Below are 17,878 nucleotides of genomic sequence, written 5' to 3'. Positions count from 1 at the left end.
TGATTTAAGAAGAAAACCAGTAGCCCAGGCCTTTCACAGTATTACTACAGTTACCTGAGTATATACCTCAATCTGTAGATGATCAGATCAAAATTAAGAAATGAAGCATGACAGACACAGAAGTGGAAAAAAGAAATCAAAGTAAAACTATTGAGGTAAGTTAAAAATGGATTACACACATTAGTTTCCTCAGCATCACAGACTTCTATACAACCAGAGGACGGCCCCTCGGTGCCTGTTCAAACAAATGCAACTGTGTTTTTCAAACCAGGAAATCCGGTCAGTCTTTCATACTGTCAGTGTTCAAAACATAAATACAGGTCAATAAAAACAACCGGGGGACACGTTTTCTCAGTAAACATTAAGTTTAAACGTTAGTTGCAACACCAATAAATCCCAATATTTGTATGCAGCTAATCAGATTTGTGCACTTCTGCAAACTCATTAGCACGCGAGGACGTGACGTCAGCTAGAATGTGCAGCTTTGCAGAGAACGCGGGAGGAGATGTTTCCAGAGTTCTTATCAGTCATCACTTCACTTTCCCTCACTATCTCATCTGTCTTTGTCAGTCTATTGGTTGCCATCACTGCAAATTAGAAGGAGCGCTAAAGAAAGGCGAGAGGACAGTTTAGGTGATAATAATAAGATAAGATGGATATTTAATGACCCCCTTGGGAAACTGGCAGAAAGAATGGAGCTATTTTTTCTTTAAAAGGCTGCGCTGGGTCCTTGTAGCCTGCTGTGAACAGCGTCCCACCTCCTCCAGCCACCATTCAACAACTAAATGGCAACTTCATTTATCTGTCTGCACCGTGAGCTCCAACCAAACTCTGATGTATCGTCGCACTGACGGTTAGTCATTGATGAGACTGACGGGATCGGGCTTTGTGAAGTGACCCCAACTGAAACGATGGCGTGGGAGTCTGTCTTCATCCCACAGTATTGTGACAAACACTTTGTTCATTATAGCAATAACAGCACTTAAACATGGTCTTTTAATTGCAGTCTCCTTTGACCATGTTGACATGTTGAAGTGCATAGAGTGAAGTTTGATTTATAGTTCTGTGTGGAGTATCCACAGTGCTTTAATTAATGTGATTAGCAGCACCTGTGTTTACCAACCATTTCATGTCAAAACGTCTGCTTTGAAAAAAGGTCTGAAACAAGCTTGATTAATGGAGGTCTTACCTATCAGGACCCAAAGGATCCACTGCCAACATCCTGGTGTCAGACACCCGGGGACAGTTGACAGGACGCTATTATATTAATATCAGACACAACATTAAACCCTCCTGTTGTAGCCACAGTATTACTCGGGTGGTGTTAACGTTGTGGTTGGACAGTACCAGTCAAATATTGGCCTTATAGGCAAAAGGAACCAGAAACTTTTGTTAATCACATGTTTTAACTTCTAATGGCTGCATCAAACATCCTTCATGTTTCTTTAAGCCTTTGAGCAACATATGCATTTCCACAGCATTATTCTGTCAGGGCAAAACAGATTCCTCCAGTGGGAGAGCCAGTACACACTGCAGTGATCATCACATCTAACTTGGAAATACCTTTGGAAATGTTGTTGCTTCTTGCAGGAGAAAAGCTTATCTGGGCTGCCTGCAATCAGTGTAACTGGTTTTCAGCAGACTGACAGGTACATTACAGGATGAAGCTGACTCTTCTACCTTTCCAGATTGTGCTGCTGGCTAACAGTACCACAGTTAGCAAGCAATGGCACTCTTATTTTTCTCCATTTTACAAGATGCAATGAAGCGGACAGCACGGGGAAAAAGAATTTGACTGATCTTGGAAGACCTTTTGATTCCCAGTTTGAGCTGTTGAGCTGTTGAACTGTTCGCTGACACCTGTCAAAATATCTGATCATCTAATAAACACACTGCACAGCTGCTCCCTTTAGGCGTGTTGTGAGAAATGTAACTTAATCATATACAAATGCAGCAGATGATGAGGTTACATTTCCACAGGGATATTATGTAAAGGAATTTTTAATATAATTTCTTTTTTTATTGCAGCGATCTTGTTCTATTAATCATTTCCATCAGAGTTCGATGATCATCACAGATGCATTTCACCTTTCTTTGCTTTTTTTCCTTCTTTTCTTTTTTTTTGATGGTAATGATGCAAATGTTGATTTACAGTGAAATAACATCAGACAAGACTTTTAATAAACCATGGGTAGCACACTTCGCAGCCTGAGATGCCTCCTTATCTGTAAGTGTGATCATTTCACTCTGGTGTGAGGGTGCAAACACAGACATGAGAGCATTAACGGCGTTGTGTGTTAAAGATATTAATATGGTTTTACATTATTACTGGGAAACAGTCTCACATACATTAATAATGTCAGTCAGTCTTTATATTAACACTCTCAGATTAAATGACTTTGATATGTTCAAAAATAGATGTGACTACAAAGAACACGCCTCTGGTTCTGTTTACAGCACAGTGAATGTTTGCTTGTGAAAATGATTGAGATGATCCAACTTGTCAGATGGTTGAACAGCTTCAGAAGCTCTGCGCTCACATTTCTGTCATCAGCTGTCTGACAGTTTCAGGGTTTGGCCCAGTTGTGGCCCACACCTGCTGCTTTCTGTTGGCTCTGTTTCACCTTGATTGATGATGTTGGCTCAAGGTGAGTCTGGCTTCTTCAGTCTGACTCCAGGGCCACATGATATGGGACGGATGTCAGATGTGTTGTGACCCAGTTCATTTGGGTCTTTTCTGGCCCCCAGAACACCTGTAACTGAGCCCAAAGTGCCAAAACTAGTAGGCGGGGCCCAGATGTGCCTGCTGTCTGGTGTGTTTGTAGGTGTGTTAGTGTTTTAGCCACTTGCTGTCTTTTTTTAGTAACAGCGTTCTTTGTGTATCTCCGGCTTTTTTTGCTTCCTCCGGTTTTCTTACATGTGGTTTTATAGAGATTCTTTCTCGTCTCTGCTTTTGCTTGTAGATTACTTTTACAGTTTGACATTATTTACTCACTTTTGAGGAGTGAACTGGTTCCTTGTGTTTTTATGTGTCACTAAAACGAATGATTTGTGGTTTGAGGGAAACTTTTTTCCCTTTTGTGTCCTGAAACTATGTCCTCAACCTGACTATAACATAACAGGATGTGACAAAGCAAGCAGTAGTTCCACTTCTCTCACTTTCACCTGTCACATATGCAGCTGAATGCCATCCAGTATGTATTATCGCTATATTTAAACCCAAGCAGGTCTCTCACCTCTCTGTGACAGGCAACTATTCATGACACTGCACGTGGGGCTGTGGCTGGAACAGCTATAAAATCATTTGCCGTTGAGCGAGGATGGCCAGCATGCTGTGTTTGTCTGCTGTAATACTCGGCTGCCTGCCTCTGTTTTGCTCAAGTACCCGACTGCAAGCCTGAATATCACAGCTGTGAAGAGGTGTGCACAGATTATTGTGGACATGTAGAGATTAAGATACTCCCATTACAACCCTCAAAGGAAGCAGGCACAGAATTTACGTTATAAAGACTAAAGAAGACTCGAAAAATGATACTCGGTGTATCTAGGTAGACTCTGTCCTTTATTCAAACCCGTGTCTAAGGATTCTGATTATTTCAGAGAGAAGAAAGCGTCTCCACCCGTAGACCAGCAAGGCGCTTTAAAATATAATATAGCTGTGAAACCAGCCATCATGAGTTCACTGACAGAGCCAGTGATATATCACGGCGTAGAATACAGTAATGCATCAGTTACTGTATGAAAAAATGAGAGCTACTCTATGCTGAGGCCACTTCGAGCTGCTTTATTTAATGGATGTTGCTGAGATTTAGAGCTCGGGTTGCACTCTGGCCAGGGAATGGATGTAATTTTCACCCCATCGTTAACAGCTTACATTGTTTATGATATCGGCTTTTATTTATTTCTTCTAAGAAGCTGAGGAAGCGAAGCTCTTTGTCCTTTATTTTTGGGTACTCAGCAGGTTGTTCAGCACAATGCCCAGTTCCTCTGAATCAAGTTGTTGAAGCAGACATTCACATGCGAAATGTCATTAATGTCCCGATGGCCTTCGTGAGCCAGCAATCTTTTTCATCCATGTGTCTTTCTGTCCATGTGTAGCCGTCTGTGCTGTCGGGGTAGCAGTCTAAACAGAGATGCCCAACCTTCCTCATCACAGCATTATTTTTAGGGAGTATCAAGCTAACTCAGAGACATCATCTCTAGAGTCTCCCCAGTGGGACATACCCAAACGGCTTGTGTAGGAGTCAGCTTTTTTAATAAGGGTTAATTAAAATTTGTAGGTCAGTACCCATGGCTTTCACAAGGGAATCCAAAAGTGCATTCTGAAAAATAGCAAATTGTTTTCCATTCTGTACATGAACTCAGGTTTTGAATCAAAAGGAAATCAGGATTTGTTTGTGTCGCTTTTTGGAGAATATCAAGAAAAAAACCCACAAGTAACAATTTTGTTAAATTCTTCCTGCAGCTCTCTGTTATACACAGAGAGTTTTGTTTTTCTCTCCTGGTCCTTCGATGATCCAGCTTCTCTTTAGTGGTTGCTATGAGTTTTAAAGATGTGCAAAGCCAAAAGGTTAGAGGGTTGGTGGTGGGATCTTGCTCAAAGCTTTGTGTTCTACACTTGGATTCGGTTTGTTTGTTTGTTTTCTCCTCTCAGCATCTAGTTTCATTTCCATGTGACAATCAGACTTAAGCATTTACTTTGTTAGCTGTAGGAACAGATTGTGATTTAAATGCAACCTTACAAATTCACTTTGTAAGGTTTAGGCACCAAAATGATTTATAACTCATGGTTAGGATTTAAACAGACCTTTTTACAACAGCACCCACATTAGATGATACTTTATTAGGTAGGTGTAACACATGATGACTCCTGTTCTATCTAATATACTATCTGCGGTTAGCTGACAATTAGAAACATTAGGAAAGCAAAAAAACATACATATCTGAGATGTGTTAGTCAGTTAGTGACTTGGCTTTGTTGTGGGAACTTCACAAGCAGCAGCAAGACTCCCACACAGCAAAGAGCAGCATGTGACAATAAGGCTACGTTCACTCTGCAGGTCTTGATGCTCAATTCCAATTTTTGGATCAAATCCTATTTTTTTGTCTGCTCGTTCACACTACAAATAAAATGCGACAGCAAACGCGCTCTAGTGTGAACACTCAAAGCGCCCGCATGCACAAAAGAAGACGTCACACACAGCGCACTCTGTTTAGACCCAGAGCAACAGTATGTTTGACTGATGGCCCTTAATGTAAAGACTTTACGTTTCCCAATTTTGCTTTATTATAAAGTTATTTTGTTATTTACATTTGGCCTAATATTGATCCTTATTGCTGTTTGAGAGGAGCGGTGCTTCAAAGGATAGCTGCAGATTTCTGTCAGAATCTGCAGATTATACAGTACAAAGAAAATGTTCACGTTTCTCCAGCGTTGTCTTCTCAACAGTTTCGCTGACATCAGGATGGCCAGGAAGTGTTCGCGATGTCTTCTCCGGCGCTGATAGTTGGCGTCTGTCTTGTGTCGGTGACGTAAAAGACAGATTTAATGCGACGTGACCATCAAACAGCAGTCGCTTTCTGAAACATCAGATTCAGCACCACATACGAAAGTGACCCAGATCGGATTTGAAAATATCGGATTTGTGCCGTTCACACTGTCAGACCATGATTGGATATGGGTCGCACAGGGTCAAAGATATCAGATTTGATGCACTTTCACCTGCAGTGTGAACGCAGCCTAAGAGACCGCATGGAAACGAGGGGCTGGAGTGCAGGTGTGTTGCAAATCGACTTGCAGGTAAAACCTGAAACAGCTTAAATAGACTTAAACTGGATGTGGAGGAAGAAATCAGCAGAGCTGATGTGGTCTAGATCTGAGATATTGCTCTGCTGGGTCTTTTGGCAGAGTTTATCCAAATGCATAATAAAATGGAGAGAACAGGAGAAAACGGATGCCAGAAGAAGATTGAAAACATAAATAACCAGTGAGCTCACAGATGACCTCGAACCAGCTGCAACAAAACTTCTTGCACCTCTTGATTTAAATAAAGAGGTGTGTCTTCTGTGACACGATTTTTCCAGCCTGGACAGGTGAGGTTCACAGTGAAATGGCTAAAAGATAGAGAAGGGACTTGTTTTTGTTCTGATCAATATATTAATGTCACCAAACTTTAAAAACACGTGTTTCCTTAGTAACAGTTTACTACACTCAGATAAACAGGGAAATATTAAAATACCTGAAGTATTATAATTTCAGGACCATGGACAGCGCACAGCATTTTCATCACGATCTCACGGACTGTGATGTAACACATGACTGTTTGTAGTGGTGGACCTGCACAAATTCAGCTGCATGCACTTTGACAGTAAGTGGGCTATAGATCATAGATGCGCCCACGCGCAAATCTCCCCGATGAAATCTGCAATTTCTTTTATTGATTAATTTGTCTCAAAACAAAGATAGCTTAGAAAACTGTGGTGATGTCAACACCACCAGAGTGTAGAAGGTTTTTTAAGTTTAAACCTTTGTCAGTCAGGCACATTTGGTTTGTTTTATCCCTTGAAAGGGTGCAAGTTGTCTTAATGCAACAATGCTGGAGGTTTACAGTCCTACACTGAGCCTGTTTTCATTAGAGCAACCCTTTCTGCCAGACTGCCACTGTAGGCCTACATCTAACCTATATTTATATGCTTGTCTGATTACAATTAAGAAGCTGCCCCTATCCTGTTAATAAATTATTCTTAGCTTGGACTTAATTGCAAGGCTCAATGGGAAGATTGAGCATGTCATATTTAAATGAACTGTGTTTAGAAAACAGCGCAACGCTCAGAAAACAACCATAAAACTAACCACACCTATCAGCACAATGTGTGGGTTATATTCACATATTGTGTGTTTTGGTAAATCTGGCCTGATGCCCAGTTGGATGTCCAGCATCTGCTGGTCTGTCTGGAGCTTGAAGGATCTTATTGCTCCCTTTGGGATTGAAGGGATTTCCATCAAGTCCATGTTCTCAGTCTTTTTCCATATATGCTGTGTTCCATCAGTATGCTCATCAGTTCCTCTGATTAACTCAAAGTCACATGTTTTTATTGAAGAAACTTGTGTTCAGTTGTGAATATTCAATATTAGGATGTCAAATCTAAAGATTAAGAGAGTGGCCTATTGGCCCGGCACTGGGTTAAGTTTGTTTTAGATTCACAGGTAAGACATGCTGTATAGTGTGTAGAAAGCAAACTCTTTAAAAACAGTTGAAAGTTCAGAATTTTACAGGTCAGCACTAGGGATGGGTATCGTTTAGGTTTTATCCGATACCGGTGCCAAACCGGTACTTTTGAAACGGTGCCGGTGCTTAAATGGTACTCAAACGGTGCTTAAAGAACGGAGAACACAAACTTTGTCCAAAAACCTCTCATGTTTAGCTGTTTTCCACTTTTTCTGTGGTCATTTTAGCCTTTTTGGCCAGGGTGAAGGGAGCATCTGCCATCAAACAAGAAGACAGCCGCATGTAGCTATGATGATGTTTGCTAGTTCACCTTACATGCACTAATGTAATAACGTGGTTAGCCTACTCAACGTAAATTACACACGAACAACATTAAGCTACTCAGTATTTCAGTATTTCAGTATTTATTTATTTATTGTCATTGTCAAGAACAATGAAATTGCGTTTGGGGCTACCATACAACCCAAAAAAAGAGAAGAAAATAATAAATACCCCTTAAAACCCAAGTGTACATATTTAACCCAGTGTGACTCCAATGCAATAAGACAATCCTTAGCAATAATGTTCGTAGAAATTCAGACAAAGACCTGAGAAACATGACAAAATACAACAATGCACCCATTCAATATTATTGTACTGTGAGATATGATATCAGATATGATAGTTATCTATTTAAGAAAGAGGGGGGGGCAGGAGGGGGAAGAGAATAAAGATATGATGCACCAATGCAGACCAGTTCATTGCTATTAAGAAGTTGGATATGGTTATTGTCCGTGAGAGGGGGGCAGAGAGTTCAGGAGCCTCACGCAGAGAAGAACGGCTGCTGCTGCTGCATCATCATCCTCATCATTTCTGCTACACTGGCAGGGCTAGGGGCCAGGACTCTCCTCTTCGGGTTTTTGGGGGATGTTGCTAACTCCGGGTCCGATAACAGGCACCACACCCGCAGTAGATGTGCTCGGTGTGAGGTCTCGCAGCAAGCTATCAAATACGGCGCATTTCTCGGCTTTTAACAAAACGCTATGCGTCGCCAGGTGTTTCATCAGATTCGAGGTGTTACCTCCTTTGACAGTATCACAGTATCAGCTTAAAGCACTTGTTGCTGCTGAGTTTGCATCTTTTGCTGTGAAGTACAGCCAGACTTTTGCGCTGCTTTTCGGTCTGGTTACTACCGTTTATGTCAGAACCAGTGCCATCATGGCACCGGATACCCGTACCCATCCCTAGTCAGCACTGTTATTGCTGATTGGTCATGTTTTCTTTAAGGCTTAAGGATCGAATTGCACGACTGTGCAGTCACCTCTGTATGCTCCACTGTTGGATAGGCCAGTTCAGAGTGCAGCAGTGGCGTTATTCTGCTTTCATAAATGATTAATGAAGAAGAAAACACAGACAGACCACCCAAAAACAGAATGTGCAGGTGAAATGTAATTTAACTTTACATCAGTACCAAATTCTAATCTTGACTTTATCCTTTCTGTCTCCTCATCAGCGTCTCCATCTACACGTTTTCATCTCTGTCTCTGCTCTGAGCACAACCTCGGGAAAAGCTATGACATCTAAAGTGTAGATGAGTCTTTTTTTATGGCGCAGAATACTAAGCATGAGGAGATGCCAGCAATACAAGACATAAAATTATTTAAATCCTTCTCCCTATTGTCTGTCTCATCGCTTATGTTTATGGTGCCTGCATTGTTCAGATGGAATAACAATGCGGTTTTACTGCTGATACAGTTGGTTCAGGCTATGGATGTAGTGCTGCAGGTTTTTGAATTTTTTCAAGCAACATCTAGTTTCCATCCCCATGGTGTTGTTTAGTTGGTTCTTGTGCAGATTCATCAGTTATTGACCATGAAACACAATCCAGTGGCACAAAGAACACAAGCGGGAGATTTTTCTATTTTCTATTCCTTTCAATTCAACACAAAATGCTTCAAAAATAATAATAATTCTAATATTAGTAACAGTGTGAGTGAAAATGTGAGCCTCAGTTGATTTCAGCACATTTGTGGCTAGAGACTTGTCAATGGCATAAAGTTGTTTTTTTCATACACTTTGTCGCTTCAGTTTTTAACTTAGTTTTTTAGCTCTCAGCAATAAAAAGCTGACGGGGGTCCTGCTGGGCAGCAGGTGGCCGGGCGGGTGGCATAGAGACCCAAGTTTGTTAATGTGGTGACACAGGAGTTTGATGTGTGTATCTGCTCGGAGGCTGAGAGGGAGCACGGGCAGTATTTTCTTTTTTGTTGTTGTTGTTTCTGTGATAAAATGAAGAACAGTCACAGTGATTTCATAAGTGTCAAAATGTTCTATTGGCAAATAATAAAAACTTACCTGGGCTATGGTGCCACTGCCAAAACGTTTGTCCATCACTGCACACAAGCTTCAGACGTAAACATCCATGTTTTCATGTCACAGTGTTACAACGGAAAGAACTTCTTGTCATGTTTTAAAGACCTCCTAGTTTCATAGAGCTCTTTGCTCTCAGACCGCAACGTTTCCAGATTTTTAGTCAAATCTGGTTGTGATGTAAAACTAGAAAAACATTTATAGTAACTTTCTAGAAACTCTGGATGACTGTTAAAATAGTCATTTGAAATAGACATTAAAAATGGAAAAATCCGAAACGTCTGTGGTAACTAACACGAGAACAATCTGCGATTAACAAAATCACAAGTAATGGAGATATTCAGTTTTGAATGAACATTTAGGGCATCTATAAGTAGGTTTTTGTTTGCAGCTGTTTCGAGAAGTCTTTCCTCTGAGTTCTATGTAAACCTGCAACAGAATCTACAGCTGTCTACTTGATCTGTTTACTAAAGTGTGCATGGATGCATTCCCATAACTTCTTCATCAAAATGGTCAATAGCCCCTTTGTTAAAAAAAATGTAAAAATATTACCTGCCTCTAGATTTACTATCAGATAATGTACACAATGCATAATGGCAAGTGATTTTGTTCTATGGCTGTGTCTGATATTAAAATGAAACTGACCTGGTTTTAAATGATCCATAACATTGATGAAGAACCATCAATGTTAAGTAAACGATGGCTGAAAAAAGCTTTGCATATCTTAGTTATTTTTCTGAATACATCTATATCTGTAAAATCCAGGAAAAACCATAGTAACTCACTAGAAACGGATTATTTCATTAAATTTATGTTTCTTTTTGGAAAAGCAGCATAAATATTCATCTAGGCAACAAAGACAACAATGAATGAAATCAGGCACTTAATAGAGCAAACCTAGAGCACGCCTCAGTGTGTGATTCACATCCCCAAGTTGAGGAAACTGGGTTTATCTGGCAGGTGAGTCAGCGGCTCTGAATGTGCTGCCTGAGCGAATCGAGCTCTTTGCAAGAAAACACGAGTTTTCGTTATCGCCCTTCTTCTTAAATTGGAGCCCCTCATGAGCCTGGGCCAGACTCCCCTCATGAGTCGGCACTACAGAGGAGAGCACTCATTATTCACACATTACCTCCATTTCCACATGAAGTTTAAAGTGGCACCTGTTCCTCCTTCAGTCCCTGATCACTGTAGTGTTCCTGCTGAGCTGAACAAACATTCTGCTCTTCTGGCTGCGCTCCCTGTTTTTCATCAGTGGACTCATGAAGACTCAGCGGACTGCGTGAGTAGTCACAGTGCGTGTTGTGTGGACAGGGGTTATGGCGAGTGTGTTTTCTGTCACAGCATCCCATGATCTCTGTGTGGGTACTAACACAATTATTTTCCACCTACCTTTCTCTTCAGTTAGCAGTCTAAAGAAGAAGAAGCCTGATGGCGCTCGGCAGCTACAAAACCAAGTAGTAACATTTTCTCAGTTATACCTGATGTAAGCAAGATATCTTAGATCTCTGCTTTTCAGTTTAGTTAATTAAGGTGTTCGAGTGATCGCAATACATTTTTATATAATGCCAATGCAAGGCTGTATATTTATTGCACAGATATCAGTATGTTGTAGAATTGCACAACAGATGCAGACAGCATTTTGCTAATTAGGCTAATAGGTTTAATTCAACCCAACCTCGTACGGCCATATTAGAGGACTCCAAATCTAAACCATATATAGTGTCAATGTGGTGAAAAGTGTAGGGTTAGTGAAAGTGACCAAAGGTCACATGTGAATATTGAAAAAACAAACAAATTCAAATTTCTTATCCACAAGAGGGAAAACCAATCTAACAAGAGTCTGAGAACTGCCTTTGTTCATAATTTAAAACAAATGATCACAAATGTGTAACGATTTAAAATTTGAGACTATTTTCAAATCTTAATTTAATTTAATAAGTTGACAGCTTTTCGGGTCAGAGAGGAGACTGGCAGACGGTGGCGTAAACCTTCACAGCCTTTACAGATGTGTTGGTGAAAACCAGGGTGGCACCTGTGGCAGCTGCTCACAGTGTGTGTTTGTATGTGTGTGCGTGCGTGCACGTACATGTTTGGTGTGGGTGTCTTATTGGTGTGTTTCTTGAATCACAGCCTCCCAGTCTTTGAAGGAATGCAGCTGTAAATACTCTGTTGACTTTATTCTGCAAGTAAAGTCGGGCTCGTGGTTTCACTGTTGGTTTTCTGAGCCAGCAAAGGGATCTCTGTTTAGCTGACATACTGTTACTGAACACACACAATATTCTAGACTCTGCAGCAGTAATTGTCAAACAAGTGCTCAGTGTCTCCTGCTGCCTCACATCACATTGTTATTTTATTGAATGTGGAATCTGTGTAACGCAGACGTCTGCTTTATGCTACCTTCCATCCAATAAAGAGTGTCTGCTTATTTATTCTACTTGAATGCAGCTGCTGTTGCTTTATTCTGCAATCCAAATCCACAGAGACATCAGTGCATACTGCTTTTGTTTGTGAGCATGAAAAGTACAGTGCTTCCCTTCCAGCTCTCTGCTCCATTCCTTCTCTGCAGTGCCCATCACAATAGTGTTGTAAGTCTGTGCACCGGTGCAGCAGACACACAGTCCCATAGTTCAAGAGTAAACTAGATGTTTGTGTCTACCTGTAGTGCAAAGCACGGGGCTTATTGATGAAGGATTACAGGGAGTTGGGGCTCAGTTTGTACTGCTGTAAATGGATTTTCTTTTACATATTTTGTTCTGTGGTGTGTGCTCTGTGGGCTATGTGTTCACGCTTTGACCTCACTTACAGTCTGTGTAAGATTGTCTTATTTGCACTAGGCAGACACATCAAATCAGTGCATACACAACACGCTGCTGTTTTGTGGCTCCTATTGCGTCATTTCTCATGCAAGAAGCGAGGTCCTCAACATTTGTGCACCTATTCTTGTCCAAACCTGTTAGAAGCTGAGACAGAGAGAAATTTAAAGACCGTTTGCAGGTAACTGATTTTTGCAATTTGAAAAATCATGTAGAATTGTTTTTATAAATGACAAAGGTCTGATACTACACAATACTAGAGACTAGAATCAGCAGACACTGTTTCTGCAATAGCTGCTGTCTGAAAGAAATATTTTCAGCCTCTTGTGGTTAGTTTGGGAAAGTGGAAAATGCGTTTTGATTGCATTCTCAGTCGTGCACCTTGCCTGTGCTCTGGTGACTCACTGTAAATGACTGTAGGCACAGTCAGACGTATTGCATCTGTGCTCTGACTAAACAGTGACATCACTTATTCTTCACAGCGTTGATGCTTCCTTTCATAATATTACATCATATTGATGAGCTAACAGCTTGTTAGTGAGTTTCTAATGAAGTAGAATTAATGGAAAATAAACTGAAGGAAGTTCTTCAAAAGCAGGCTCGGTGTAACCCGGCATTGAGCAACATTTTAGATTCTTTTAGATCCTTTTTGGGACAAAACTAATTTAGGTTTCAACTTCATTGCTACTGTTCACTATTAAGTACTTATTAAATACTCAGTTATTACAGTGGAGCTCTCCACAAGCACAGACTGCAAAGGAAAATAAAGTTCACATTTAAGAACACGCCGGCTGCCCTCTGTGGACCTGTACATTATTGATGACATACATTTATTAATAACAGGGTGAAAACAACAGTCGGTGGTTCTGCTTCTTTTTCTTTGTGGTTATGTGTTTGTATTGTTTCTTTGTTTTTTTTACCTTTATAAAATATGGTTCTTGGATTTAAACGAAAAGCCACGTTTGTATGCGCTTGTGGAAACAGTGCCTTGGTTGCTTAGTGTTACCTGCCAGCATGTACTTACTTCTCTGCTAATACTTTACAGGTAAACTGAAATTAAAAACAATTTCAAGCATATCAGAATTATGAACAGTCAACAGAATGTGCAGAAAGAACCACTGCAAATCTAAAATATGTATTCAATTTCATTTTAATTCAGTTCAACTTTATTTGTATAGTAAAAGCCTACAATAATAACTATGCAGTATTGTTGTAGGGCCAGGCAGCACTTTTGTGTAATACCAATTTCTACCACATGTTGGCGCTTCAAGTCACTGTAAGTTTTGTTTTGTAGGAATCAACACATTTTTATTTACAATATCAGGGGAAAAAGCAGCTGTTGAGGAAATGTTGGAAGGATTAAAAAGAAAACTATAGCAGCACATTTCTAAACATATTTAACTACCAAATGGTAAAATGCCACCGAGCGATGAAAGCTCTGGTTCAGAGCTTCACAGAGTAATTACAAAATGTACTTTTAAGACTATCGTGCCTTTAAGCCAGCTTTCTTCTTGATTGGCCCTCATAAATAGAAGCTTTGACCAGAATGAGGGACCGTCGGGCCAGAGCTGTGCGTCTGAGATGAGAGATATGATGTCCTCTCTGCTGACATCACACAGAGCCAAACCGTGTTAAACTGTGAAGACGAGTGGTTCAGATGACCCTGCCATCCATAGTTCTGCACAGTGGAAAGAGCCACTCGCCACATCTGCCCCTGAGAGGCCCTGTCCACGGGGGAACACTCATTTCAGACCCATCCTTCCAATTTCTGTTGTAATGAAGAGCAAAGCTGAAACACTCATTAAATTTTTCATAGCGCATGAGTTTTCCCTTTAACTGGATTGAAACCAAAAAAGAAGTCTCTAAAACGTTTTAATTATTTCGACTTCATATTTTATTTATTCAGTAAGCTGTGCCTGTTTTATTTAAATGGGTCAGTTATTTCGAGGAACAACTCCTTTCAAACTCTACACAATTAACCCAGAGTCGTTTCTCTAAGAGATTAAACCCCAACACGAACACCTTATAATGCTCCAGCAATAGAAATACTTTGTGCATTTACTGTTGAGCACAAGTTTCCCTCTGCAACGGTTCAATACGTCAGTCCAGCACAGGTAATAAATAATGCAACCTACACAATACTTAAACGGAGAGTGGCCAGAAAGGCTATTGCTTAAAGGGACTTTCATTCCCAGCTTCAAATTTTAGTTCTTGTGTCCGTCCGTCCGTCCCCAACCCTAAGCCCACATTCTTCTGTTTGGCTGCATAAGGTTTGAGCAGTAGAGCAGGAAAAAGCAGTGTGAAGCCTGACCTTTTATCTCACAGCGATTACTTGTACAAATGTCCTTATTGGAAACTTTGGCCATGTCTAATGAGCATCCACTGCTAGAACAAAGAGGAATATGTCCAGTTTAAATTGGGTAAGGAAGCCCAGCCCTTGAACAAAGGTCTAGCTGTATGCTTCCAGAGCCATGGCTAACAAGCTTGCAGACTGTTAGCTCAGCTTCCCTAGCTGCCATCTAAAGCATCAAATTGATCAAATTCCTAAATGTAACATGCTGACTGTGGGTGTTGTTGAAGGGTCTCCAGCATCCACTGAAATATCAGGCACACGTGTCCTTCCCTCTTCATGTGAGGAAGAATCCGCGCAGTGTGCGAACTGCTAATGCGCTTTTGTAGTGGATTTGTTCCCAACATTAGTGGAATCTCCCCCACTGGTGATGGAGGTTGAAAAGACAAGGAGGTGGAGGACAGCAGCGTTTGATGTCTGACACACAGGAAGTCACTGCCGATTGATTGGCTCCCGTTAAAGCAGACGCTCCCCTCATAGGAGAGATGTCTCATGTCTTAATGTAAAGTGTATCATCTGTTCAGTCCCTGGGAATTCATCCCTGCAGACTCCTGCTCGCACTGCGTTTGAAAGACAGATGAAAGACCAATTTGATTTTTTTTTCTCCCCATTTCAAAAGCAAGAAAATCTCTGGCAACAAAAGTGGAAAGGAATAGCAGCAGATTAAAATAATGAGGCTTTTAGAGGACTTCAGTAGCTTCACATGAGTCGCATTTCTCTCTCATCTTTCACCTTCTTTGCCCTGCAGAGAACACAGGAAGGAGGGAAACATCTTAACTCTTTACGCCCCGGCTGAATTCAGTTTTGTACGTCTCTGCTCTTAAATTAGCAGAAGACACCCCTTTTAAATATCCAGTGGTAGATATTAAACTGCCTGCCACAGAATAATAATTAGAGTGGTGGTTGTTTCTGGAACACCCCCCCTTTTCCTTTGGCAGCGCTTTGCTAATTTGCAGTGACATCTCCGTGGCTCAGCAGCCCCTGGGCTGTAGGCAGAGGCACGGTCATGATGGGCAAAATGGAACCCACTGGGCATTCTTTACTGGAACTATCAACCCCCGCACACACTCGCAGCTACACCACTTTCCCGCTGCCATTTTTCTCTCATCACACGCTCCTTCATCTCTGCAGCTCTGCTCCACTCAGCACTCAGGAGTAGAAAGCAGTCCTCTGCTATCTGAGAAAAGTGGACCTTTTTCGTGCCTCTTCATGGACTCGCGGCAGTTGACAGGCCGTACATGTGGCTATATTAACGCGGCTGGACGAGCACGTTCGAACATGTAGCCTAATGTGCATGGCAGAGATTCTCCTGAGACGAGTTTCTTTGAGAGGTCTTTATCATAAAACACATTTGAGTTAATATTGCTGACAGTGACTGTTTTGTATACTTGGAGAAGGCTTATGTTCTGTGGGTAGATTACTGGAAGGCATCAGATCCTCGTAAAACAAAGTGAGAGCTGTGTTCAGGTCCTTGGCACTAAGTCCTCCACATTTTCAGGGGATGTTTTCGTTGTCTGTGATTTGAACCACACGGTCGCACCGTTGCTTTTTGTAAATGATATGGTTTTGTTGGCTTTGACAGAAGGTGACCTTCTGTATGTGATGTGGGGCTTTGCAGCTGGGTTGAGCGTCAGCATCTTCAAGTCTGAGTATGGTGTGAGATGAACAGGCTGAGCAGTGCAGCATCAGCATCGTGTTACGTAGCGCACTTTTGTCAGACGCCATCTGTCTTTTGGCTTTGGCTCCTTGATGCAGGATCGGACACCAAGAAATAACGCTGTCGTATCAGATCGCTAGAAAGCCGGAGGTTGATGGTGGTTGGTGGTCACTGAGTAATCAGCCAGGAGACCATCGCTTGTCCTTGTTGTTGTGCTCATTGACTGCCTCGTTCTTTTGTTGCTGTCACTCACTGGTTAGGTGGACCTACTAACAAAATGGTTTTATGTTCTAGTTTGAATTATCTAACTGGACAAACAGCAGGTATGTTTTCATTATCTTCTCATGACTCGTTTCTTCAAAGAGAAGATCAGGATTCTGGATTCAACGTCCATAAACTGCATCTGTGCAGTTACCAGTTAAAGAAGAATAGAAATAAAAGAAAAACAGATAATGAAACGGGGAACAATCTCTGAAGAACCTTCGTTTCCAAAAGCCTTTTGTAGCACTCGGTGCTGATGTGCAGTGATGGTATACTGGAGTGTTGTGAACAGGTTGGTGTTCGGGTGGTGTGGAAATGTCAGAATACCTTGAGTGGTGGAAATGTGAAGCTGATGCATGTGTTGTGTGCTTCAGTTGCTCAGTGCACTAAATTTTCTGCCAATTGAACTGAAGCTGTTGTCTCAACTTGAATTTTGTTGCCCTTTCGTCTGTTTTTTCCATCCTCTCTTCATCTTTGTCTCCGTTTCTCTTCCTCCTCCTCTTTTCTTCCCCGTGTCTCTGTGCTGAGCAGGAGGCCTTTATAGCAGGTCTGCTCCCAGAAACAACCTATTCTGTGACTGTGGCTGCATATACTACCAAGGGTGACGGAGCTCGCAGCAAGGCCAAGGTGGCCACCACCACAGGAGCAGGTGTGTGTGTTGCATACAACTAATACAACAAATCTGAGGCCATATCTTGATCACATTCCTGCTTGTTTTCTAATATGTCTCCATTTAATACCTTTCAGGAGTTTTTTTTAGTCCTGCGTAGTCTGATTTTTTCTGTTTGTCTGATTTTGATAATAATATGAGCTAATGTTGGCTCCATTTTACGTTTAGCTCGGTATCATCCTGAAAGAGCTTCTTAAACGGTTTTGCAAATAGGCAAACAGCTGCATTCTTATATAAAAGATCTTGAAATCTTGCTTTTTGCCACAGAAACAGTAAAATTTCTAAACTTAAGTCACAACTTTGGGTGCTCACACTGTTGCTTTTGAGTTTTCCTCAAAATGTACTCTAGAATACTTGGCTGCCCCAAGTCAACACAAGTCAGCACAAGTCAACACAAGTCAACACTCATTACATCCTCGATAGAACGGGCGGGGCAAGTACACACAGAGGCATTTGTAGCATACTCGACTTCTTTGAGTTGGAATTGACAGATGATATTTCACAAGAACTAAAGTAAACCCAAGTATACTGAGAAGCAGGTCTTGTTTTTTA

At 41.3% G+C, this 17,878-nt stretch overlaps 2 protein-coding genes across 5 annotated transcripts in view; one reads left to right on the top strand and one right to left on the bottom strand.

The window, feature by feature from the left end:
- Positions 1–17,878, bottom strand: part of LOC145420475 (uncharacterized) — a 262,367-nt gene that overhangs the window by 119,427 nt on the left and 125,062 nt on the right. The gene's annotated exons all lie outside the window — the stretch shown is intronic.
- ptprfa (protein tyrosine phosphatase receptor type Fa) overlaps positions 1–17,878 on the top strand; it is a 259,648-nt gene that overhangs the window by 169,989 nt on the left and 71,781 nt on the right. For all 4 annotated transcript variants that reach the window (XM_080289757.1, XM_080289754.1, XM_080289756.1 and 1 more), the window contains one exon: positions 17,188–17,305. In XM_080289757.1, the coding sequence (XP_080145883.1) occupies positions 17,188–17,305 (118 nt within the window). The remainder of the gene's footprint in view (positions 1–17,187; positions 17,306–17,878) is intronic.

The sequence above is a fragment of the Astatotilapia calliptera genome, chromosome 15, assembly GCF_964374335.1.
Source record: "Astatotilapia calliptera chromosome 15, fAstCal68.1, whole genome shotgun sequence".
Taxonomy (NCBI): Eukaryota; Metazoa; Chordata; class Actinopteri; order Cichliformes; family Cichlidae; genus Astatotilapia; species Astatotilapia calliptera.
The sequence above is the reverse complement of the archived record's forward strand: the minus strand, read 5'-3'. Positions and strand labels throughout refer to the sequence as shown.